At 35.6% G+C, this 26,757-nt stretch overlaps 1 protein-coding gene across 1 annotated transcript in view; it reads left to right on the forward strand.

The window, feature by feature from the left end:
* Positions 1-12,731: 12,731 nt before the first annotated feature.
* The window catches only part of LOC136031810 (uncharacterized), a 67,456-nt gene continuing 53,430 nt past the window's right edge, over positions 12,732-26,757 (forward strand). The window contains exons 1-2 of the mRNA XM_065711626.1: positions 12,732-12,813; positions 19,416-19,568. Of these exons, the coding sequence (XP_065567698.1) occupies positions 19,465-19,568 (104 nt within the window). The 5' untranslated portion in view covers positions 12,732-12,813; positions 19,416-19,464. The remainder of the gene's footprint in view (positions 12,814-19,415; positions 19,569-26,757) is intronic.

Raw genomic sequence — 26,757 nt, forward strand, 5'->3', positions numbered from 1 at the left:
TAATGTATTTTTCTGGTATACCATATAAGGATAAGACCTTTGCTAACGCTCTTCTATCAACAGAATCGAAAGCTTACTCATAATCGATAAAACTGAGAACCAAAGGTGTTTGACAACGAAGGGACTTCTCAATTATTAACCTAAGAGTGAAAACTTGGTCGATACAGCATTGGTCAAAACCGCAGTGTTCTTCCCTTACAACTTTGTCTACAGCATCTCTCAGTCTAAAAAAATATCATATTACTCAGTAATTTGCTACCTACAGAGACCAGACTAATACCTCGATAATTATGACACTCACTCTTGTCACCTTTCTTGTAAAGTGGTTTAATTAAGGTTTTCCTAAAATCATTAGGTACTTCCCCTTTGTGCATTACAAATGATGTCTGGTAAACTTTGGCTGTTTACATTAACTTTTACAGTAATTTTTGGCACTTAAAATCGGACGGAAATAAATTCTTCAGTGTGTCCTTTTATAATGATTATCATGCAACAAATAAAATGCAAATTTCGTGTTTAAATATTTAATACGACATTTGGTTTCTTATTGCAAAATTTTTTACGTTGGTTAATATTATAAATATTTATCCATTTCTCTATGGTCTCAGCTTAAGAATAAAAATATCGAATGCTAATTTAAATTCAGAAATTTCATAAGATGATCTGAGCGCTGGCTCTGATGAATTCAATACGATTAAAGTATAAAATTTCCCAATTTGAAATTAAGGTTTAGGTTGGTTCTAAGACTAAACTTTTGATTCACCAATAGTTTCTAGATAATATATTGAAAGAAGCCTCCTGGGAGAATGTTCAAAAGATTATCTTTGGACGAAAACGGAATAATATGATAAATATACATCAGAGGCATCTTTAGCCACTTTTATTTCGGACCCTTTAAACTCTTTTATTAGTTACTTTGCAGTGAGTCTTTGCTTCGTGTGGAGTGGAAAAATGTCCTTCTGACAACCTGGACAAATATACTGTTTTTTGATAAAGGTCAACATCTCTATCAACATTCCCTGTAATCTCAAATTTAAGACCTAAACTGTTCTTGAGAAATTTAGCATACAATTTGACAACCTAGATGCACCTCTCAACATTCCTTGAAAATTTCAACTTAATACGCTGTTCCTTAATACGATGTTCTTGAAACATTACAAATGTGCCATTTTAACTCACTGAATGTATATAGCGTTCTTTGATTAACTTAAATAATCCCCAGAACATTCCCTAAAAGTTTCAAGTTACTACTCTTAGCAATTCCAAAATAATTCTATGTTGATACTCTTAGCCGTTCCTGACAGCTAATCCTCTTAGACATCCCAAACAACCCTAAGCATTCCTAAGCAATCCTCCTAAGCATACCATGAAAGCTTAAAAGTAAAGGGTTTGCCTTTCTTATGATATTACGGATACGTCTCTTGATAATCTATATGTTACTTGATGCCTTTTGATTTCGTTCAAAATCCCTATCCGCACTTCCTGACAGTTTCAATCTCTTAGCCGTACCTGAGTTATCAGAGGCACCCTATTTGACGCTTAGGATTCACATAACGTCTTTTGCTTAGCTTCTAAATACCCTTCGGCATTCTCTCAAAGTTTCGATTTAATACTCTTTACTGCTCTTGAGATATTGTGAATGTACCCTTTTGATTATCTGGAAGCATATAATGTCTTTCAACTCCCTTCTTAACATTCTCTAGAAGCTTCAGCTGAACATCCATAGGCGTTACTGAGATCAATATAAATATGGCCAGATTCACCCTTTTGGCAACTGGGAAGTAACTAGTGTTTTTGTCATTCAGTTGAACATCTCTGCAACATTTCCTGAATGTTTCAACACAAATACCCCTAGCTGTTCCTGTGATATTGCAGATATGCTCTTTTGACAACCTGGATGCACCTAGTCTTTGATTTAATTCAAAATCCCCTCAAAGTTTTCTGAAAGTTTCATTTCCTGACATTTCTCTTATATACCCTTTTGAGCACCAGGGTACATATAGTGTCTTTACATTAAGTTTGACATCACCCTTTTCATTCCCTGAAATTTCCAATCTAATAACCTCAGCCATTTTTTTGATTTTGCAATAGGCCCTTAAGAGAATCTCTGTGCCCTTAAACTCTATTGGTTTAATTCAATAGTGGTAGTAGTAGTTGTAGTATTAGTATTAGTAGTACTAGTAGTAGTAGCAGTAGTAGTAGTAATAGCAGTAATATTAGTAGTAGTAGTAGTAGTAGTAATCCTTTTCAAGCTAATAGATTTAGCTTTTACCAAGATATTTCAAATAAACACTTTTGAGATTAGGATACACTTAGTGTGTTTTGATTTTGTTCAACATTTTCTCAACATTCCGTGAAAATTTTACCTTAATGGAATTAGCCAGAGTAGTAGCAGTAGTAGTTGTAGTAGTAGAATCAGTAGTGATAGTAGTAAGAAGTAGTAGTAGTATGAGACTACTGTCTTTTAGTTAGGTGAACATTTTCCTCAGAATGCCCTGAAAGTTTTGCCTTAATATCATGTGTTGTACCTGAGATATTTCTGATTCACCCTTCTAGCAAGCTACATGGGCTTAGTGTCAGTTTTTTTTGAATTTCCCCAAAGTTTTGCCTTATTACCCGAAGTGTTTTTAGAGACCATAGGATCAAACATGCTCTCTTTTCCCAATAACAAAACCTATGTGTAAATAATGGACAACTGGTATAACTTACAACCCTTGTCCCAAACGCTGTGGGGGGTTAATTCATCCCCGGATGCATAGTCATCGGGTCTTCTAAAAAAAGTCATTGAAGCCATATTGCTTTTTTCTTAGGCAGCGGTATTGCACTGGCCATAGTTAGCTTGTCCTACCTTGTCATGGTCTAGTCTAAGCAATCAGTTAACTTTTATCCGTTATAGGTAATAGTTTCACGTTATTACCACCCATTTAGTATCAGAGTGTTTTCAAAGAGATAAATAAAGCTTTTAAAAACAACAAATTTTGCGTGCCGGAATCCTAGATGGCGCTGTATTTTCCCTGTCAATTTTAGTCATGTCAACATTCTCGCATATTGTGCATTTTTTTTTAATGTTAATAACATATGTTTACTTTATGGATGGACAAAAAATTTTGCTAATACTGTCTCATAAATTTAATATTTTGAGGGTCCTGAAACAATTTCCTACTACTGTTTAGTGACATTTCAAGACTTTTTTCTTCAACCAAGTGTAAACACTGAAATTCTACTCTTAAACATATATAAAAATCTGGGACTCCTTCAAGATTTTTTCTATAACCAGGACCCTTTAGAAGATCAGTATGAAAGGAGATATTTTAATGTGGATTACTAAATTGAGAGGAGATTGTTTGGCTCTAAATGAAAGAAAGAAAACCGTCGTTTTATTGAAAACAAAAATGTGCGTACAGTAAAAATACTAGACCATTCTACAAAACTACTACGAAGTAATAGATCTAAGCTTTTCGTGGGTTGGTGTTTCCTTGAGAGTATAGGTGTGAAGTATCTGTAAATTTTCATTTTGTAGCTCAATAATGCAGCTTTTAATTGCTTATTCACCCCACAATCTTCGCTTGAAATGTATCTTAAGATATTATAAAACTCTTGCTAAAATCTGCGATAAAATCCCCGTAGCAGTAACTTTACGCGACTGAATAATTGGTGTCGAAGGACGATCACGAATATTTTCCCACTAAAAATAAATTTTTAGAGGCTTTAGGGCAACCCATATCTCAAGAAAAATCCTCTGAATGTAGTAGAATATAGTACACAAAGTTATGTTGGGTCGTTTTGAATTCGAGATTCAGCTATAACAAATTAGTGTCGTCATTTTGGTAACAAGATGAAAGTCCGATGTTTTCACCTGGAACAGGCGATCACAAAAGGCTGTGGTCACCTGAAAGTCCGACTGATAATGTATTTTAATATTTTTTTTTATAATTAATATATTTTAATAAAATTTTGATTCAAATAAGTTGCTTCCATGACCTTGATAAAATTTCCAAATTTATTACCTAGGAAGATTACCTCTGTAATGATTGTACTCCCATAATAAATTTGGTCGTATTCCCATTCCATGCATTTTTCAAGCCCTTCTTCTGTCTCGACATAACATACATCTTGGAGAAAAACAAATTACTTTTATTTCGTAGTAGTTTGTTACAAAAAGTTGTGCCTCGGTATCTTCCTTGCCAAAACGGTGTTTGGTCATTTCTGACGTATCTCCAAGTGAATGCAAGTTTAATAGAACGGTTTTTTTCTTATAATTGCGATTTTTTTTTAATATTGAGAATTCAACATTCAATACTTGAATACAGATTCACTGCCCCACAAAATGAAAATTGACGTTGACCACAGGGTGATATTTTGTGATCATGTTGATATTTTGTGATACATCGTGGTATTTTGTGTGACACCTTTTGTGATCACCTGGAATAGGTGATCACAAGAGGCTGGCGAAGATTCCATGAACGAGCTAGTTGGAGTATTGCATGCTCACAAAAGGAGCATTTCGCTAAAAGAAAGTAAAAATAAATCAAAATGCCTTGTATGAGCTAAATTTAAATAAAAAGTTAAAATTCTAAAACGCTTAATTTGAAAAATGAAATTCATAAGCAAATCATAGATGTTTCAATTACGTCATATAATTTTTAAATCAAAAGGATATCGCAACAATAATGACTAAAATTTAAACTTATATTTGTCCTTGGACCCAAAAACATTGAATGTTCAAATAACACGGGCTCTACTGTGTCAGCAATAGGACACTGATATAACTTAATTCATCATTAATGAGTACACGATTATTCATAAAAAACAAAAAGCCTGGAAATATTGGCACGTGGTAGAGAGATATATATATTTATTAAACCGAAAAACACAACTTAAGTATTAACAGCCATCCCGGGAAGTAGAAGAACTTGTCAGAGGGGATGGTAAAAATACATTAAAAAAATAATACAGGACAAAATAAATTATGAAACAACTAAGACAAATCGTACATCCTAATCGGCACCACAAACCTTATAACAAAACAAAACAAATTCAACTTTACTATTAATATCATACCCCAGGAGGCCAAAATAAGCTACTCAATTATTTATCTGCCCCCCCCCCCCAAAAAAAGGCAACAAAAGAACTAGAATTCATACTTACTAAAAACGATTTCTTTAATTACACTCTTAAACACAGAAATATCACTATTATTATTAATACTCTGATCTAGATAGTTCCAACTTCTGATCCCCTTATGAAGCATAGAAAACGTCGACCGGGTCGAAACAATCAATGAAGTATTAATCTCTCCTGAAGATCGAGTGTCATAATTGTGGATCATAGATTTCAAATTGACTAAACTGTCAAAACATGAAAGATTTGTGCCATGTTTCACATAGAATACAAAGTCATAGAATCACACCATCAGATTCAGCGTACCAGAGAACCCTACTATAGAAGTTTCAAGCTCCTATCTACAAAAATGTGGAATTTTGTATTTTTTGCGAGAAGACAGATCACGGATGCGTGTTTTTTTTTTTTTCTTCCAGGGGTTATCGTATCGACCCAGTGGTCCTAAAATGTCGCAAGAGGACTTATTCTGACGGAGATTAAAAGTTCTAGTGCCCCTTTTGAGTGACTAAAAAATTGGAGGGCACCTAGGCCCCCTCCCACGCACACGATTTTTCCAAACTCACCGGATCAAAGTTTTGAGATAGCCATTTTGTTCACCATAGTCGGAAAACTTAATAATTACGTCCTTCGGGATGACTTAATCCCCCACAGTCCCCGAGGGAGGGGCTGCAAGTTACAAACTTTGACCTTTGTTTACACATATTAATTGTTATTGGGAAGTGTACAGACGTTTTCGGGGGACTTTTTTGCGTTGGGGGGTCAGGGGAAGGAGGTTACATGGAAGGATCTTTCCATGGAGGAATTTATCATGAGGGAAGAAAATTTCCATGAAGGAGTCGCAGGATTTTCTAGCATTATTCAGAAAAAAAAACAATGAGAAAATAAATAAAAAAAAAAGGTTTTTCAGGTTGAAGTAAGGAGCAGCATTAGAACCTAAGACGAGCAGAAACTATTACGGATATAAGGGGGTTCGTCTCCTCCACAATACCTCATTCTTAATTTAAAAAACTATTTTTTTGTAACTTCAACTATTTATTCTACGGCCTTTGTGATTCAGGGGTCATTCTTACAGAATTGGGACAAAATTCAAGCTTTAGCGTAAAGAGCGAGGTATTAACGAAGAGAAGAACCCCCTTATATACCTAATGAAAATATAAAAATATAGAAGTTCGCTACGTAAGTTAATTCGTAAGTTACGTATATTTATTAGTAATAAAAGCGTTCGTAAAAGAAAGTTCTAGTTGCCTTTTTGAGCAACACAAAATGTAAGGGCAACTAGGGCTCCTCCCCCACCCCTTTTGCTTATCAAAATTGTCGGATCAAAACAATGAGAAAGCCTTTTACCCCCAAAAAATTTTTATGCAAATTTTGGTTTAATTTTTCATGTGTGGTGAGTCAAAATCAAAATATGCATTAATTCAAAAACGTTCAGAAATTAAATAAAAAACAAGTTTTTTCTTAGGAGTGACATTAAAACTTAAAACAAACAGAAATTATTCTGTATGTGAAAGGGGTTGTCCCTTCCTCCACACCTGGCTCTTTACGCTAAATTTTTTATTGTTTAAAAAGTAGAGTTGTGAGAGAGTTGAACACATGCTCGGTGTTGCATGTCTTCTAACTGCGTGTGTCTTTGCTCTTCATTTTCATTTTTGACTTGCTCTTCATTTTGGCAACCCCGTGTGCCTTTACTTTTCATTTTTGACTTTCTCACATGCTCGATGTTGCATGTCTTTAAGCCATCCCCATAGTTGAACGGTCCAGTAGCTATGTCTCTAGGGATATTGGGTTTATCTACCCCCCACAGTTATGCAATTTGCCCTTTATACTTTAAAATTAATGTTGCTTCAGGACTAATCAAAAGGCACTGTGTGTATGCTGGTTGTCAGTAAGGTGTCTCAGCAATATCCCAAAAACGACTGAGGGTATTAGGTTGACACTTTGAGGGCTATTGCCGTTATTACTTCTGCTTTTACAATTTAAAAAAGTGGAAAGAGTGCAATTGTATCCATGTTATTAAGGAACATAGATACAATTTTTTGGGAATGGTTTCAAGTTTTAATGTTCAGGTCAACTTTAAGAGCTAAATTAAACAACATTATCTGATAAATTTTCTCCAACATACAAATGGCAAGCCAAACTACGGATTATTAAAGAAAAAAGAATGAAAAAATTTAACATATTTCTTTTCAAACAGTTCGTGGTAAAGAACTGTAGCAAGAAGCGACCAGGCTCAATAGTAACCGAAACTCTAAAAAATAGAATTTTGTTACCAATAGTTACATCAAAAGAATTGCATTTTAATGCTGATTTTAAATATGTAAGTTTCATGAAGATTAATCTTACCCATCACAAGTTACAAGCGTGAGAAAATTTGCCTCATTTTAGAAAATAGTAGGAAACACCCCCTAAAAGTTGCCAAATCTTAACGAAAATCACACCATCAGATTCAGCGTATCAGAGAACCCTATTGTAGAAGTGTCAAGCTCCTATTTGGAAAAATGTGGAATTTTGTATTTTTTGCCAGAAGACAGATTACAGATGCGTGTTTATTTGTTTTTTTGTTTTTTTTTTTCCCATGACTGATCGTATCGCCTCAGTAGTCCTAGAATGTCGCGAGAGGGCTCATTCTAACGGAAATGAAAAGTTCTAGTGCCCTTTTTAAGTGACCAAAAATTTCGAGGGCACCTAGGCCCCCTCCCGCGCTCATTTTTCCCCGAAGTCACCAGATCAAAATTCTAAGATAGCCATTTTATTCACCATAGCCAAAAAACCTAATAACTATGTCTTTGGGGACGACTTACTCCCCCACAGTCCCCGTGGGAGGGGCTGCAAGTTACAAACTTTGACATGTGATTACATATAATAATGGCTATTGGGAAGTGTACAGACGTTTTCGGGGGTATTTTTTGGTTGAGGGGAGAAGCTGATAGAGGGGGGGGGGGTTACGTGAGAGGATCTTTCCAGGGAGGAATTTGTCATGGAAAAGAAAATTTTAATGAAGGGGGTACAGGACTTTCCAGCATTATTTAAAAAAAGCAATGAAAAAATAAATATGAAAAGTTTTTTCAACCGAAAGTAAGGAGTATCATTAAAAATTAGAACGAACCGAAATTATCACGGATATGAGGGGTTTACCTGCTCGAAATACCACGCTCTATACTCTAAAGTATTTTTAGTAATTTCAACTATTTATTCTATGGCCTTTGTGATTCAGGTGCCATTCTTAAGGAATTGGGACAATATTTAAGCTTCAGTGTAGAGAGCGAGGTATTGACGAGGGGGTGAACCCCCTCATATACGCAATAAAAAATACGAATATGGAAGTTCGTTACGTAAGTTAATTCGTAAGTTACGTATATTTTTTACTAATGAAAACATTCGTAAGAAATTAAAGTTTTAGTTGCCTTTTTAAGCAATCAAAAAATCGGAGGGCAACTAGGCTACTCCCTCGCTCCTTTTTTTCTCAAAATCTTCCGATTAAAACTATGAGAAAGCCATTTAACAAAAAAAATAATATACAAATTTCGCTTTAATTATTTATGTGCGGAAAGCCAAGATCAAAACAGGCATTAATTCAAAAACGTCCAGAAATTAAATAAAAAAAAACAGTTTTTTTTAACTAAAAGTAACGAGCGACATTAAGATTTAAAACGAACAGAAATTAATCCGTATATGAAAAGGGCTTTTTCTCCTCAATGCCCCGCTCTTTACGCTAAAGTTTTTTACTATTTTAAAAAGTAGAGTTAAGTGAAAGAGCCAGACTTTAGCCTAAAAGGCGGGGCGTTGAGGAGGAAAAGCCCTTTTCATATACGGAATAATTTCTGTTCGTTTTAAGTTTTAATGTCGCTCCTTACTTTTAGTTAAAAAACTTTTTTTGTATTTAATTCTACAGAAAAGACGAACAGAAACACAAAAATCCATAAAAAAACAAACTGATATTAGTTTAAAAACTTTTTCCAAAAATAAGTTTTTCAATGAAAAGTTAAGAGCTACATTAAGCCAAAAATAAGCAAAAATGAAGTCAAATAATTTTCCAGGCATGAAACTACCACAATGAATTATCAATGAATAAACGAAGTACAAAGACGGACAGAAATTACAATAAATAACCGAGTTAAACTCATAACGAACAGAAAATAACATAATAGGACTAACGCCCACCTCGACCTCTGATAACCAGAACATAATCTGCTCTTTAATGGGAAAAAAAATGAATGTAGATTGACAGTTTAATATACAAATTCTCATATTTATTCCATAAATTCTTAATAGTTTTTTATTTATAAAAGTAAAAAGTGATAATACTTAAAATTTATTTTGTTTTCAGTAAAATGCAAATTATGTTCTGGTCCTGAGAAGGCATGGGGGTTATCCGCTCTACTCATGTTAATTTCTGCTCGTTTTGAGTTTAACTCGGCTATTTGTTTTAATTTCTGTTCGTTTTGGGTTTCATTTACTTATTGATGGTGATTAGTGGTGGTTTTACACTTGGAAAATTATTTGACTTTATTTTTGCTCATTTTTGGTTTAATGTAGCTCTTTATTTTTCTTAAAAAACTTGTTTCCTGGAAAACATTTTTAAAATTAAAACCCAAAAGAGACCGGGTACAGTAAACGCATATTTATATATTTTGGTAGAGGCCAGGCATTCTGGAGGAGTCAAAATAAAAAAAAAGGAAGGCATAGACAAATTATATGAAAAATTAAAAATTAATAGAGAACTTCACAAAACATTCTGCATTTTGCTTGAGGTGCCAACTTAAAACTCACTTTGCTTATGTGGCCACAGCATGTTATAAATGGTATTCACTGTTAAATATCCCCTTTATAGATTTAGTCAGACCGACTAGCTGATAGAGTTTATTTGTGGAATTTGATGTACGTTGTTCTGGATAAAAAGATTAGTTTTAAGGTTGCTGCGAGGGAAAGCTATGTAGCGATGACCCTACCTAAATTGAGGGAAATGCAATAACAATTACCGTTTGAATATATCGCATAAACTCGGGGAAGGCTCATTAGATTGCAAATCAAAATTTTTAGTTCACTTTATAAGGACTAAAAACAAAACGACCGAGGGGGAAGCAGCCCCACCTTAAGTACCCCATGTACCCCTTAGCCCCACATGTCATTGGGTTAAATTACCAATATATTTGTGTTAATCAGAACATCAAAAAGTCGAAAAATACGCCCCAAAGGTGCAGCACCAGGGGTAAGGTCTCCGAATGCAAATGGCCCAGGGGTGCAAATAGCCCAATCAAAATCAATTCTTTATCGATATAATTTAGTAAAAATATAGACACGTAACATCTTTCAGAACCAGAATCATACAACTATTTTCAATCTTTGTGATTAGGGTCAAAAGGGGAGAACTTTAGTTTGCACCCCTAAACCACTCCGCTTCCAAAGTATAGACGTCTTATACTTCATCAAGCATTATTTAGGGTATAAAAGTTGATTGCAGTATGGGTGTCCTGAATCAAAATACATTAGGTACTTACTGCACAAAGGGTGTTTTATTTTTGCCAAAATTGACTTGTTGCGGTTTCTAGGCTTGATGACTTTAAATCTGTGGACGGTATTGAGATATAAACGCCCAAAATCAAAATGAATCAAGTAATCACTTCACAAATGGTTATCGTATCACGCAGCACTGAAATATGAGCAAAAAAATATTTTACACAAACAAATTTATATTTTCTTAAACTTTTTCGTCATTGCAATGTTTTGCTTCACTTTTATACTTTTTTCCGATTCTTTAATTCACTTTTTTTACACTTGATTACACGGTACAGTTTTGATTTATGATATTGTACGAGTATGTCGTTGATATGCGATAGTACTGATTTTTGCTGTTATTTCTATGAAAAAAAGATGCAGATACAGAGTTTTATGCCCATCTGGAATGTCCATGATATTTGTTGTTATATTTTTTTTCATTTTTCAATGTTATTATATTTGGATCATGAGGACCACGCAGTGTTCGAAAGACGCAGATAAGGTGAAAAAGGATAACTCTATTTTCAAATGAGTTTTTTTTCATATTAAAAATTATCTTGAAGCAAAAACCAGAGAAATATTAAAGGTTTCATATTTTATGAACATTTAATTCAAACATCGTATTAGTCTGCTGAATTTACTTTACCTTCATTATCCTTAATAAACTTTGACAGTTTATGAATCTGGCTCTTGAAAATTGTTCAAAAGATTTTAAAATAGGCGTTATAAAATTTTTTTGTTGTAAGACTATCTTTTCAAACACTTACTTTTCATAATATTTTAATACAACTACAACATGTTTCATTTTTTGTATTTAAGCAGCAAAAAGTTATTTTAGGCAAAAATAAAGAAAAAGAAAAAATTGTGTTCTTTTCACTTCTAAAGAATAAATATGAATAAAATGAACCAGAAGTTAATTCAGCAAAACAAGAGAAGCTTGTTTCGCTACTAAGCCCAATAAGTATGTCTCGGGAAATTGTATTTTATGGCAATGCTGTGGGACATTGTCATACCTTAATTAAGACATTGTAATACATAAGCAAAATCAAAACCACTTTTTAGCAAAATACTGTTGTTTAAAGTTTTGTGTGTGTTTGTTTTCAGACCCAATATCTATTAATCAGACAATCTATTGAGGAGAAAATCCCATCCTCCCCCCTCCAAAAAAAATAAAACAAATTGCAAAATCCAGACTCTTCTAACAAGCTTAAGTTAAACCTGGTCTGGCTTCAGCATTAACCTAATGCATGAATTTGCTATATATATATATATATATATATATATATATATATATATATATATATATATATATATATAAGCAGGAAAACTGCCACGTGACTTCTTACAAGAGTGCTAGTATACAATGACGGTAACAGAAAAGCACACAAAAACAACCAACTTTGGCCTTTACAATACCTTAGGAAACTTTTGCTCGAGGTCAGGAAGCAAAAGGGCTCGTCAAAACGCAGGCTGCCTGTCGTGACAGAGTCCGAATTTGCTTCTGATTCGCCTTTTTAAGGATTTTTTTTTAACCTGGCCACAGAAAAAATGTAAATCTCCCTCAAATGTTCTACGCGTGAGCTGGCCCGGCTGTTTCATAATGTAATACACTTTTGTGCGGACAGTTTGATTAAAAAGCGATGCTGGCAAGCCACGTGTTATAGAGGAAATTTTACTGGGGTAGTTCATAGAAACACTTGAACAGGATTTTTTTTTATGTTTCCTGCAACTAATTGAAGATTATTCTCACTCTGTCAAATGAAAGGGAAAATAGTTTCCCCATGCTAACCCTTTCAAAATTTCTCCAGCTGTCTGGGAAATAGATTACCACACATCTGATGGCAAATAGTTTGGCTTTCATCCCGAAAAAATAAACTGAAGAATGTAAATATATATGCTTGAATAGATGTTTCGATCTTTTTCAAAGAAACAGTCAGTGAGACATGAAATATGTTATAAATTCCCTTGGGCACCAATCCCAAAACAGAGGTGAGTCAGCGCCGGTGTTTCGACTGGAATTTTGGAACAATAAAATTAGCTTAGGTGTCAGCATCATATGTAGCCAATGACCTTGGTTTCTATCCACTAGAAAGAAAAATAAGAATTTAGAAAAGGGACCGACACTCTTAGTCGTGGATTAAAAATCATTGTGAGTCATAAAACAAAGGGAATTGATAAAAATAGAGCTGCTATTAGGTGAGCCATTACGCTCTTTCAAAGTTGCAGTGATACATGAATATCGATTTATGTAAAATTCAAAGCGTATTTTTTTTATCAATAAGATTTTAAAATTGACAATTTACATTTTATGGGCAATCTGATTTTAAGTTTTGTAAGCCTGTGTCATTAAGAGTCCAAACAATTTTGTTTTGTTTCTAACTCCCAAATCAACATCGTTGCAGCCGAGTAAGGTTATCAGATCAAATTTTCGGATTACGAATTCTTGAAGTACCAAGGATAGTGAAAATAAAACCTGAAAATTGAATTAATTGAATTAGTTGAGTACAGTGAGGTATTAAGTAAATTAAATAAACCAACAAGGTATTGGAAATAAGTTTAATCCATTGGTGGATAGCAACACATAAATACATGTAACGCATTATGCATTATTATCCAAGGCCATCTGATACAGTTTCCTCATTGCTTTTTTTCGTGCGAAGGTGTCTATGATGTGACCGTGCGGCATCTCTTGAATCAGCCTTCCCTCAATAGTGAGCAGGGATAATGAGGTCAATCTGTCGTGGCTGATTGAAGATCTAAAGTAGTTCTTTACCCGACGAAGGGCGGAGAAAGATTTTTCTCCAGTGCAATTTATGGCAGGCACACTAAGAATCATTCTTAAGGCAAAGTCAATGTTTGGCTAGATGCCAACTGTATCAAAATGACGCAGAACCTTGCTTACGTCAGTCAGAGTCATGTTTTTTTCCTTAATCGGTATTTTGTACCAAGAAGCGTTTCAAATGTAAACATTCATCTACAATCATAGGCTCAAGAGTGCCGGGATAAAAACTCAATAGCTGACTTGCATGATTCATGATTTATGAGACTTCCAGTCTTCTAATAGCTTCGAAAAATCTCGACCAGTTATAAGCTGAGTATATTTGTTTTCTCTTCTTGTGAGTTTGGCATAATCTTTATATAATATAAAGTTGAAAGTGTTTACACGAAAGTTATCAGACCCTATAAATTTAACACTGCTGCTGCGTCCCCCATATTCGTCAAACTGTGTAGGTATCATTCTTTTACTTCGGGAGTCTGCTACATAATCCTGCTTACATTTTTCTCTCGCTGCACTTTCTAGCCCTCCAAAATTTTGCCTCATTTTCTCAAGAAAAACACAAAAAAAGTTAAAATACATAATAATCTGCCCTAATTCTGTGCTTTTATGCTGCAGTTATACAGTTTATGCTGCAGTTTATGCTTCCAATATTATATCCCACAAAATTGCCATGACAGTGGCCTCAAGGGAACCCAACTATTGCTTCAACACACTGGCTTCATTTCTGGCTGAGGGTCTCTAAGCAGCACTATTAACAATATCATTTAAGCTTTCCAAAATGTCTTCTCTGTTTCATTAACAACTCAACAGGCATCGTGACGAGAAGACCATCGAGTCTTGGATAGATTTTGTAACTGTAGTGTTCACTTTTGTTTTACAATGGCCCATTTGTGTATTGAGGGACTGAAGAAATTAAAAAGTTCCTGCAGCAATCCAAAAATGAAACAGCCTCTGTAGATGATTCTGCAGCACAGAAACCTATTAAATTTAGAGAATGTGCTCCATGTCATGAAGACAGTAATTTTATCAACATATGAAGAAAGGTCTATATTTCAATTGTATCTGTCTGGTTTTTATGCATAGAGACACAAGAGATGAAAACAAAATAACAAGAGAGTAGTGACAAAATTATGGCAAGTAAAGTAATCATGGGCGGCGCAAAAGCGCTGCCTAAGTAAAGAACGGTATTATGACAATGTATCATTTATTTATTTATTATTATTTTTTCTGTTTTAGACCAGGGCACTTCGTATAGAAGGAGTTGTCGTAGAAACTTCAAAAAGGACTCATTCGATTGGAAATTGAAAGGACTAGTGCTCTTTTTAATTGTCGAAAGTGATTGAAAGGCAACGAGCCTCCCCCTATTATTTCCCCTACCACATTCAATTATGATTTTGAAATAATTATTTTATTTAGCGTAGTTGAAAGTTTATGAAATTATTTCTTTGAGGATGACCCCCCCTCCCTCCACATCCCTCTGGCCATGGGTTGTAAGTTATGCCCTGAGGGCATATTAGGTTTTTATAGAAAGGTTGATGGCAAAAACTTCGGAGGTGGCTCATTGGATTGGTAATTAGAAATTCTACTGCTCTTTTTAAGAGTAACAGTGATCGGAGAGCAGCTATCCCCCTCCACACACATACACACAAACACGTCGTATTGTCCCAGAATGCATCTGATTAAAATTTTTAGAATCAAAAGAATTCAAAGATCCTATAGCAAGGCTTTGGGGCTGAAACTAACCCCCAGAGCCTGGGGAAGGGTTCTGAGTTGTGCCTCGGGGGCATTTAATGTTTTAATTGAAGGGATGGTTATATACACTTTAGAGGAGTCTCATTTGATTGAAAATTGGAAGTTCTAGTTCCTTTTCAAGAGTCAAAAGTATTGGAGGGCAACTAGCCTCCTCCCCCGACTACCTCTCTTTTCACCAAACATATCTGACTGAAATTGCGAGATAGTCATTTTGTTCAAAACAGTCGAAATAATATGTAACAATGCCTTTAGGGCTGGCGCAACCTGCCCTCCCGGAGCCCTGGGCAAGGGTCGTAAGTTATGTCCTGGGGGCATGTAAGATCTTTATGGAATCAATTGGTCGTATAAACTTCAGCTGGGGCTCATTTGGTTTGAAATCGGAAGTTAAAGTGCCCTTTTAAGAGTAAAAAGTGATTTGAGAGCTACAAGACCCCACCTCATCCACGCCCATCATTTTCCCAAACACATCCGATCAAAATTTTGAGATAGCATTTCTGTTCAGCGTAGTTGAAGGGTCCAGAAATTATGTCTTTGAGGATGACAACCACCCTATAGCCCTCAGGGCAAGGGTTGTAAGTTATCCTTCGGGGGCATATAAGGTTTTTACAGAAAGGGTGGTCCCATGCAGTTTGGTGGTTTTAGGCACCACACAAATGAAAAAAGAAATATAAGTAAAAACACAGCATGAAAGAAGCTGTAACAATGGCATTAACAAGGAATTAATGTATGCCTTGCATTAATGTAACAATGGGATTAACAAGCTTAAGAAGGTTTAGCTTTCTTTTGAAGCTCTAGTTGTCCTTGGTAATGAACATAACTTATAACAGAACATACTTATAATAACTTATAATAAGAACATACTCATATAAAGAAGATCTTTTAATCCTTATGGTGTGCTGTCAAATTTCGCTAAAATACTTGTGCTTATTTGTTTCCACAGTTGAATGTGGTAGCACAGATGAAAATGTGATTTTGTCTTATAAATTTCCCAATTTTGAAACAAACATCACAAATATCTTAGAGAACTGTATTCAGCTATGAATAGTTCAGGAATCAATCCAAGGAGGCAAATAGTTTCCATTTTGATGTCCTTTCCACTTATAGACCCCAGTGGTTGAAACCATCAAGTACATTTAATTTATTATTAAAAACGCTCTTTAACGAACTCATACATATGTGCACATATAGATAGGATGGCTAGGTAGCTCCTGTTGGCTAAGATTTTTGTATTTACCTATCTAGTCCTCCTCGTATAAAAATAAGTCCTCCCATACCCCTTTAACAGCTCAAGTCGTGTTCAGTAGATTCTCGAAGTGGACATTTTGTAGTTTACACCAAAACAAATTTTCTTAGCATCGTGAAATTCATAAGATACTATTGGGGGGGGGGGGGTAGTCTCTATAGCTTAAAAGAAGCTCAATGGAGTAAAATAGACATCAATCAAGGGGAGGGGGAGGCAAATTTTTTCTATGAACGACAAAGTATACATCACTATTAGGTAAACTAAATTTCATACATACGGTTATATACCATTATTTAGGCTTAAAAGGGCTTGACTAGGCAAACAAAGGTCAGACGGGCAAAAATACTATCTAGGGAAGGGGAAATGGTGTAGGAGAGGCAACTGCCCCCGTTTCATAGCAATATACCCCCTGGATAGAATTTGTGGCATAATAAAAATGTAAACTGATAAATCTAGTTTACTTCTGTGTTGCTGTAAAAACTGGTCCTATATTAAAATATTTTTTTTAAGGTTCAGTATATTTCAAACCTGAATTAAGATGAAATGAAAGCCAAGCTCCAAATTGTTCATTTTTAAAATGTTCTAAAATAACAAAGTTAAATCTAACTTTGTCACAAAATAAAAAAGACGTAATTTATGTGGTATAGATTGTATTTGTTTGTTTAAGTTCTCGTTCTTTATTTTAAATACTTACGTAAAAATCTGATCGCTTTACCGTTTTTAGTAGGCAATTAATGTTAATTTATTAATTGATAATTTTTAAGTGAGCAATGTGTTAGTAATTTGTCATTGAATTTAATTTACAGCTGTTCACATGAACTTTCAGAGAAAAATTTTGGTTTAACTAGCGATTGATAAGATAAGATAAGAGATAAGATAAGATTTATTTGCAAAAGAACTATCACAAGCTCTAAAGAGCCGAATTCGCTTTATATGTCACTAAAAGCTAAGAAAAAAATCAAAATAGTACATTAAGTCAAACACTTAAAATTAAAAGGAATTAAAAAAGTAAAATCATCAAAGATAAACTTAACAATTAAATTACAAAAACATTGCAGTAAAAAGGGGAATTTGGCAATTACATGATCACGAATTATTATTAAGGTGTTTCAGAATAAATGGTATAAAACTTTTGCGAAACCTTTCTGTAACAGCATGAATCGGAGAGTAAGTTGGGATTGCTAAGGAGGCTGACCGGGGGAGTCGGAGTCTAATGGGATTGTGAAAATCAGGGAGTAAGTCCTCAGTGCGGGGATTGGAAATGACTGATTTAGCGAAAAGCAGGCAAATTTTTTCCCTCCTTTCTTTTAAGGTGGTAATGCGCGCAGCTTTAAGGAGGAAGGAGTATGGAATTTTGCCTTCTTTGTAAATGATCCTGAGCGAACGCTTTTGGACCGACTCGATTTTGTCACTAAGTTCATTTGAAAGTTGCGAATGCCAGACCGGACATGCATATTCCAATAACGGTCTGATAAAGGATAAGTAAACACGGAGGGAATGTATCTTAGGACAATTAAATTTGTTTAGTAGCTTAAAAATGGATAGTGAAACATTTGCTTGTTTAACAATGTTGGATACATGTGTTTCCCACTTAAGATCATTAGAAATTGTGACACCAAGAAGCTTAACATGTTTCACTAGCATTTCGCTTGGGATCGGATCGCAAAAAGCAGGAGTAGATTTCAAGAAGTTTATTGTCATTATCTGTGATTTAGTGGGATTTACTGTCATATTTAGATTCTTGGATTCATCCGAACATTGGGTTAGGATTTCAACGGGGTCACTTTTAATATTCCTATGACATACTTCAAGGATCGACAAGTCATCAACATATTTCCATCGTTGGGGGAACTCCTTGCCAATTTCGTTAATCATGACAAGAAATAATAGTGGTCCCAATAAGGTTCCTTGAGGTATTCCACAGTACCTAGGGAGGGGGTTAGAGAAGGTATTTTTGTATTTTACAACTTGTGATCTGTCTGAAAGGAACGATATAACAATATTTACTAAGAGTGGGTCAATTTCAAAGTTATCATGTAGTAAACGAATTAGGATAGTGTGGTCAACTAAGTCAAACGCTTTTTGGAAATCGACTAAAACCAGGTTTAGCCAAACATTTGGTTTCTCTAGTTCACTTAGGATCGTGTGAATCAAGTGTACAAGGTAATGGGTGGTGGAGGTTTTTCTTAAATTACCAAACTGTCGGATGTCAATGCGTGGTATAATTTTAATTTTAAGCCAGTCACAAAGGAACCCTTCGTAAAGCTTAGAAAAAACTGGAGTGAGTGTAATAGGACGTATGTTGGTTATAGTCAGACTGGAAGATTTCTTTGGGATGGGTGTTATAAAACCAAGTTTCCAGCAACTTGGGAATTTACCAGATTTTGTAATTTGGTTAAAAATATCAGATAAAGGTCCAGCAATTGTGTCTGAAAAGGCTTTAATCAAGTCAATTGGGATGTCTAATGGGCAAGTACTTGATTTTTTGAGCTTTTGGATTTTATTTATAATATCAGAGGGAGAAATTTGGGGGAAAGAGGTGGAGGGAGGAAAAGTTTGACCTGAGCCAGTGAAAGGGGGGAGACTTTGAACTATGGACGCAAGATGCAGGTTCAAATCGTTGGCTATCTTGGAAGGGGGCTCAGGGAGATGAAAATTAACTTCAACAGGGTTTGAGTATTGAGTCGAGTATTGGACAACTCAACTAATTTTCCGAACCCCAAACTGATATGTTTTCTATAATGTATCATTATAGAAAAGACGCCTAACAATATGCCTGTACACAGGGGGAACGAGCCCCCCCTCCGAGATTGGTCAAAAGCCCCCTTATCCGTATTACCGAAAATTGTGGTTAAAAACCCTACTATTTTGCTTTTTTATCCTGTCCCAAAGAGAAATAGTGTGGTCCCTCTCTTCTCTTGGGCTATACCTAAAGGTGAATATCTTGTATCATTACGCGTATGTATAGGCTTGGCTGAACTCAGCCTTCAATTTATGCAAGTATTTACCAATTCAGCATTTTAGGGTATTTCAGACGTTGACCTACTCCCTTGAGAAGTACGGAAAAAGTCAAATGTCTCTACAACGACAGTACAATTCTCCAATACGACTCTATTCACCTGAAAATGTTATTGAAGTCATAGCAAAGACAACAATGGTATCAAATTCTGAGAGAACGTAAGTTGTGTTTTTTTCTCTCATATTAGTAAAAGCAATTTTAAATTGGAATTTTCAATTAGGTATAGATTATTGACCACAGATCAACAGGTAAACTTAAGTCAAAACCACAGAAAAGTTCCCTGAAACCAATCCAAGGCCTTAAACCCCCTGCAAAATCCATTGCACCCCCCTCTCTAGAAAGCCAAGATTATATAGAAAGTGAAAAAAATTTAATACTTGTAAAAAACTGAAGTTTTTCACGGCAAAAGAGCGTGTGGTGGAAGATCCCCCTTCCTCAGTTCAATTTTTCCTGTATTCGACCTTGAACGAATAGAAATCATCCAGTGCAATCGCGACCGCAACGTTTAATTAAAAACTACATTAGCCGCAGAATGTCCTGGCACATAAATAAATAAACACACATTTCTTTTCCTTTTCTGCAGTGCCGTATCGAGGATTTTCGTTTGGAGGGTACAAATAAAAACTTTAGAAACTTTTCCTTTTCTGCAGTGCCGTATCGAGGATTTTGTTTAGAGGGTACATATAAAAACTTTAAAGAACACCTCTGAAATTTGTTTGTAAGCATATTTGTTACGTTTTTATGAGTCTGACGAATATTTCGGGGGTGGGGTGGGCGTTCAAGTCCCCTACTCCCTCCGGATACAGCCTTGTTGTTTGTGCAGCATCTATGCATAAATGACAATTCATTTCCCAAAATGATGTTTTCCTATACTTTTGTTTTGATCACCTATTACCGTTTTCGGTTATCACAAAAAGGGAACATTTCCACCTACGAAAATATTCGTGTTTAAAAAACACACAAAGAAAAAGCAACACATTTCTAACTTCTTACATGAAAGGAAAGCCAAGATTACACCCTTACCCCAGTCTACCAATGACGTTTAAAGACCTCTGTTTTCTAACAAACTGATGCCCTTCAGCTAATTAGTGACCTTTTTAGATTAGCCCAGATCAAAAGGAGAAGTCTTTGGTGACACTTAGACCTTTGGAAGGCTTATAAACGACATCCCTAATCATGTTGGTGGTAATTCCTGTTTACTTTAAATTTGACTCGATTATTTGATTATGTAGTTTCTGTTTTTGTTTTGTCTCTATTTACTTGTTGATAGCAGTGTATGTTCCTTTCAAATTTGAACTTACATGACTTTATTTTTGCTTTCGTTTTTGCCCTTTTTTGGTTTAATACGGCTCTTTACTTTTCCCTGAGAAACTTCTTTTTGGAGCACAATTAAAAAGAAAATTCTTTTATTTTTAACTTAAATTATTCTATTTATTGGTTGATAGAGGAAATATTTGTTAGGTTTCTTTTTTCAGTTTTTGCAAATGACAAAATTTCAGCCGCATTTTTATCAGTATTTTTAATACCGAATTTAGGAATAATGGGGAATGTCTTTCGAAGGTTCTGAAAATCTGTATAAGTTTTTGTCTCTAATAGGGCTGAAGCCACTCAGACAATCCATCCTTTCCTCCCAAAACTAACTTATCTTTCCCAACCCTCCCCACTTCATTGATCAAACACTGCTAAAAAGTTTCTACTTTATCCCCAATCTGTTCCGAAGATATTACAGACATGTTATTTCGAGTGCCTGAATTAGCACAGTTTCTTTTGATTTACCTACTTTGCCAAGACAAAATGTTAAATCTACTTGACCTTCATACACTCCAATATTCCCTTGGCGTTCCATCTCGATTCCTTAAGCTAGAATCCGTCGAAAAATCTGTTGCAAGTAGCGTCTTTTGATTTACTCAGCTACATGTGTCGTCCCCAGAGTACACTCTTGGAAAATTCTGGAAATCTTGTTTTAGCAAACGATCCCTAAGGTCCCCTCAAAATACAACTAATCGGAACAATAAGCACATGGCTCATTTTGAGGTCCCCCTCCTCCCACTCTCTCGAAATATATGATTTGCCTATTCCAGGGAATGATCTTCGACAGTGTTAAACTAATCGAACACCAAGGATTAAGATGCACCTTTTTTCATTATAAAATCTGTAAATAAGCAATGATCAAGTTACATAATTTATATCTCTTGTCCCAGGGGCTTCTAGGGACCTATCATCCCTGGAGGAATATTTGTTGAAGCTTTCCATTATTTGGAAAAATCGGAAAGTTTCGGTCGAATGTCTTTGTGGTTATAAAAGGAGGCTAGGAAAACATGATGTGGAAAGAGGGCCACTTACCCTATGATCACTTTCTACTCCTTCTACCTTATAGCACCTGGAATTTTTAGCTCCATTCCCCAAGCCATACCCAAGAAATTGAAGACATGCTATTCCAATTAAGTGGACATGCGTAATGTTTTTTATTTATTTCTGTCCACCCCACCAAATCAAAATTTAAAATCCACTTGACCATCCCTCCAATACACCCTCAAAGTTTCAACTTTGTCCTTTAAGCCCTCAATTTCCGTTCCCGAATAATTGCAGATACAGTATTTTGCGAGCCTGGATGCCCATACTGTCATTTGATTTGGTTCGGCTGCCCAATGAACATTCCCTGAAAGTTATAACTTTCAGGAGCGACCCTTAGCTGTTCCTGATATTGCATCTACGCTAATATGACAGCATGGTAGCATACAGCGTCATTTAGTTTAACTTGCTGCTTAACCGTGCGTAAATTATAGGAGTCTTATAGGAGCTTATACTACAAAACTTTTATTTTGTTTGAATTAGAGGCAAAACTGTTTGGCCCTTTCCCCTCATTCCAACATTAAATTTTGATTTTACCTGCTTCGTCCTTCTCTTTTCTTTGACTGAAAGTGCGTTAAAGCTTCAACCCCATCCTCCAAGCCGTTCCCAAGATGTTGCAACACATGGTATCAAGAAGAACTGGATAATTAAAGTGTCTTTTAACTGCCCTCCACTCCCTACCTAAGTCAAAATTCAAGTTCCACTCACATCTTCAACCCCCCTCTCCATTATTCCCTTGAGGTTTCAACTTGATCCCTTAAGCCATTTTCCAGATATTGTAAATAACAAGAAAAATCAAGTGCACATAGCATGTTTTGATTTATCGGGTACGCATGTCCCGGAAAAAATAGAAAAAATGAAGTATTTTTAACTTACGAACGGTTGATCAGACCTTAATGAAATTTGATGTTTGCAAGGATATCGTGTCTCAGAGCTATTATTTTAAATCCCGACCGGATCTTGTGATATTGGGGGGGGGAGTTGGGAGGGGGAAACCTAAAATCTTGGAAAACACTTAGAGTGAAGGGATCGGGATGAAACTTGGTGGTAAACATAAGCACAAGTCCTAGATACATGATTGACCTAACCGGAAAGGATCCGCTCTCTTTGGGGTAGTTGGTGGAGGGGGTTAATTTTGAAAATTAGAAAAAATGATGTATTTTTAACTTACGAACGGGTGATCGGATCTCAATGAAATTTGATATGTAGAAGGATATCGTGTCTCAAAGCTCTTATCTTAAATCCCGACCAGATCTGGTGACATTGGGGGGAGCCCAAAATCATGGAAAACGCTTAGATTGGAGGGATCGGGATGAAACTTGGTGGGAAAAATAAGCAGAAGTCTTAGATACGTGATTGACATAATTTGAACGGATCCGCTCTATGGGGGGGGGGGTAATTCTGAAAAACTAGAAAAAATGACGTATTTTTAACTTACGAAGGAGTGATCGGATCTTCATGAAACTTCATATTTAGAAGGACCTCGTAACTCAGATATCTCATTTTGAGTCTCAACTGGATCCAGCGTCATTGGGGGGGCATTTTGGGGGGGACCAGAAATCTTCGAAAATACTTAAAGAGGATGAAACTGGATGGGAAGAATAAAAACCTGTCTAAGATACGTGACTGACATAACCGGACCGGATCTGCTCTCTTTGGTGCAGTTGGGGGGGGGGGTATTCGGAAAAATGAGGCATTTATAACTTACGAACGGGTCACACGATCTTAATGAAATTTGATATTTAGAAGGATCTTGTGCTTTAAAGCTCTAATTCATGTCTCAGAGCTCTTATTTCAAATCCCGACCACTTGGAGTGAGGAATCGGGATGAAGCTTGGTGGATAGATTAAGCAAATGTCCTTGATACATGATTGACGTAACCGTACTGGATTCGCTCTCTTTGGGGGATTTGGGGGGAGGGGTTCAGTGATTTAGCGAGTTTGGTGCTTCTGGACATGCTAGGACGATGAAAATTGGTAGGCGTGTCAGGGAGCTGCACAAATTGACTTGATAAAGTCGTTTTCCCAAATTCGACCATCTGGGTGGCTAAAGGGAGAGGAAAAATTAGAAAAAATTAGGTATTTATAACTTACGAGTGGGTGATCGGATCTTAATGAATTTTGATATTTAGAAGGACATCATGACTCAGAGTTCTTATTTTAAATCCTGACCGGCATTAAGCCTCTGATTTTCCTTTTAAATCAATCTATTGATTCTTAGAATTTTTTAGAGCTCATACCACATGAGCTCTTGCTTCTTAGCTCTTCTTGCCTCGTCATAAGTGCCATATGAGCTCTTAGCTCTTGTTTTTGTACCTTCGATTATAGTGGGCAAACTGGCTATCTCAAAATTTTTGACCTGATATCTTTGGGGGCTAAGGAGGGGAGTAGCTTTTGAGATCAGTCCCTCTGAAGTTTCTGCGATCACTTCTTCCATAAAAAATGGCTTGGATAAAAAAATACATGGAAACCATATTGCCCTTTTCTTATACAGCACTGTTTCTCTGCCTGTGAAAGGGAGAAAATGTCATGGATTTGTGTCCAAAGGGCTAAGATCTGCATATATTAAATAAAACACATTTTTCCAAGGGCAGGGAGAGAAGAAGAAATTCTATTGCATTCATTGGCAGCCCTGCGTCTTAGGTACTCTCCCGCTTCAGCAATTAGCACATTTTAAATTGGTTCAACAATTCACTTGGCCTCAAGACTAAGTTTCAATGAGTCACTATTTGATGGATTCTATGAGATCATCGTGTTTGTTTTTTTATTGTATTTTGTACAATATCCGTTTGCATCACCTACTGAGATAATGCTTGAATTCAAGCTGTCTATTGACTTGTTTTTTCAAAGTCAATTCATCATCTCGTGGATTTATCCTAAGTTGAAATTTTGACGGAAAGAAAACATAAAAGAATTCAGAAATCAGACTTTGGATGATAAGAACGGTCCTCGTCAGTCCTAACTAAAGCTTTAAAAACTGAAATTCTGAAACTACTGCGTGGATCAAAATAATTTGCTTTTAATGTTTATTAATTTAAAGAAACGAAGTTTTTCTGAAGGAAGGAAAGAGCGAGGTTGAAACCTTAAACGAACAAAAATTATTGCTTCACAGCCTATCTAACATATATCAATACACCAGTTTTTTACTTTAATAAAGTAGAATTGAGAGAAAGAGTCAAACTTTAGCGTAAAGAGCGGGGTGTTGAAAAGGGAACAGCTCCTTTCATACATGGAGTAATTTCTGTTCGTTTTAAGTTTTAATGTCGCTCCTTACTTTCAGTTAAAAAAAACTAGTTTTTTTTATTTAATTTCATCAAGGGTTGATAATTTTTGCCAGCTTCCATATACTGCACTAAAACAAAAAATATATTACAAGGAAGAAAACAGCTAACGGTGGATCGCCTTAGACATATAGGTGAAGTTTCTTATACAACCTATTTTAGCAAATTTATCTCGAAAATATTCTTGCAAGTGATGAGATCATATGTGCTTTTTGGCTCTTTTAAAGCGATATCTCCTACTATATTTGCAAAGTTGGGTTTCTTCCAGAGACCGTACAAAATAAGCTACCCGTCCAACAAGTGACAGGTTTCAACTATAGGTTGAAAGTTTATTATTGTTTAGTCAAATATACTCGACAGTGTGAAACCGAGATTTTAGTTTAATTTTTTTTTTTGATAAATCTGCTAATTAGGAGCATCCACCAGCTGATTCTTGAGGTACAAAGTTTTCTTAGTCTGCATAGATTTGTGTGAAAATTTTATTTATAATATCCTACCCTTATAATATTTATAATTGATGAAAATGATCACCAAGCTTTTAGCCCCAGACCCCGAAGCGACCTAGGATATGTTTTGAGCTTCTAAGCTGGTTTTCTCAAACTTAGTGTGTAGCAAATGGCTAGGTTTGCTGATCAGGGACGCCAGGGGGGAGGGGGACAGGATAGGGCAATTGCATATAATACTTTAGAGTTACCGCTTATCTGAACGAAACTTTATAAAACCAAAAAAGGAGTACCATTTGATCCCCATTTTGGTAATTGTTTAGTTTCGTCCCAAGCTGTCTAAACTGGAAACTATGCTGCGGAGCAGCATAGTTTCCAGCTTAATTAATAGCACTTAGCACTTAATTAATAGCAGCTTAATTAATTTAATATTAATTAATAATACCAGCTTAATTAATTAATACCAGCTTAATTAATAGCACTTAGAAATGCTAACTCTAGAAGTGCATCCATTTCTGGTTGACCCTCCTCCAACATGGAGCAAACAAAAAATGCGTAAAGTGGGCTTGCTTAAAGGTAACTTTACCTATAGAGCGAAGCGTATTAGTCTATCAGCCCCGCGAACAGCTGAACGAGGTCTGAATTATATGTTTATTTATTAAATATAGAATACAGACCTCGCCCTGCTGCCCGCAGGCCTCATGGACTAATACGCTTCACTCTATAGGTAATGTTACATGTAAGCAAAATCGGACGTTTGTTTTGTTCAGAAACAACTGGCTAGTTTAAACTCGAAAGTGAAAGTGAACTATCTTGGATATTAACATTAATGGATGCGTGAGTTTTTTAATTATCTTTCGACATCCTACTATACAGAAATTACCAGTGATAACTGGAATTAGTATTTAAAATATAATTTCATTCATATTGTACAACCCCAACTTTTCCCTCGGCTTCAAAACCTGCCCACTTTACGCATTTTTTGTTTGCCCCATGGAGGAGGAAGGTCAACCAGAAATGGATGCGCTTCTAGAGTTAGCATTTCTAAGTGCTATTAATCTGCTAATCAAATACAAGAAGTATTTAAGATATTGTTAGAAGCGGTAAGGTACAATTTAGAAATTATCTATAGGATTTTTAAGGAACCCAATTTGAAACTCAAGGCGGACAGGACCACGTGATGTGTACTGTACACACACACACAAAAGACATCACCAATGCAACAGCACAAACACATTAAAAAAAAAGGAAGACAGAAGGAGAAAAGGAAGA

This window comes from Artemia franciscana, chromosome 10, assembly GCF_032884065.1.
Source record: "Artemia franciscana chromosome 10, ASM3288406v1, whole genome shotgun sequence".
Lineage (NCBI taxonomy): Eukaryota > Metazoa > Arthropoda > Branchiopoda > Anostraca > Artemiidae > Artemia > Artemia franciscana.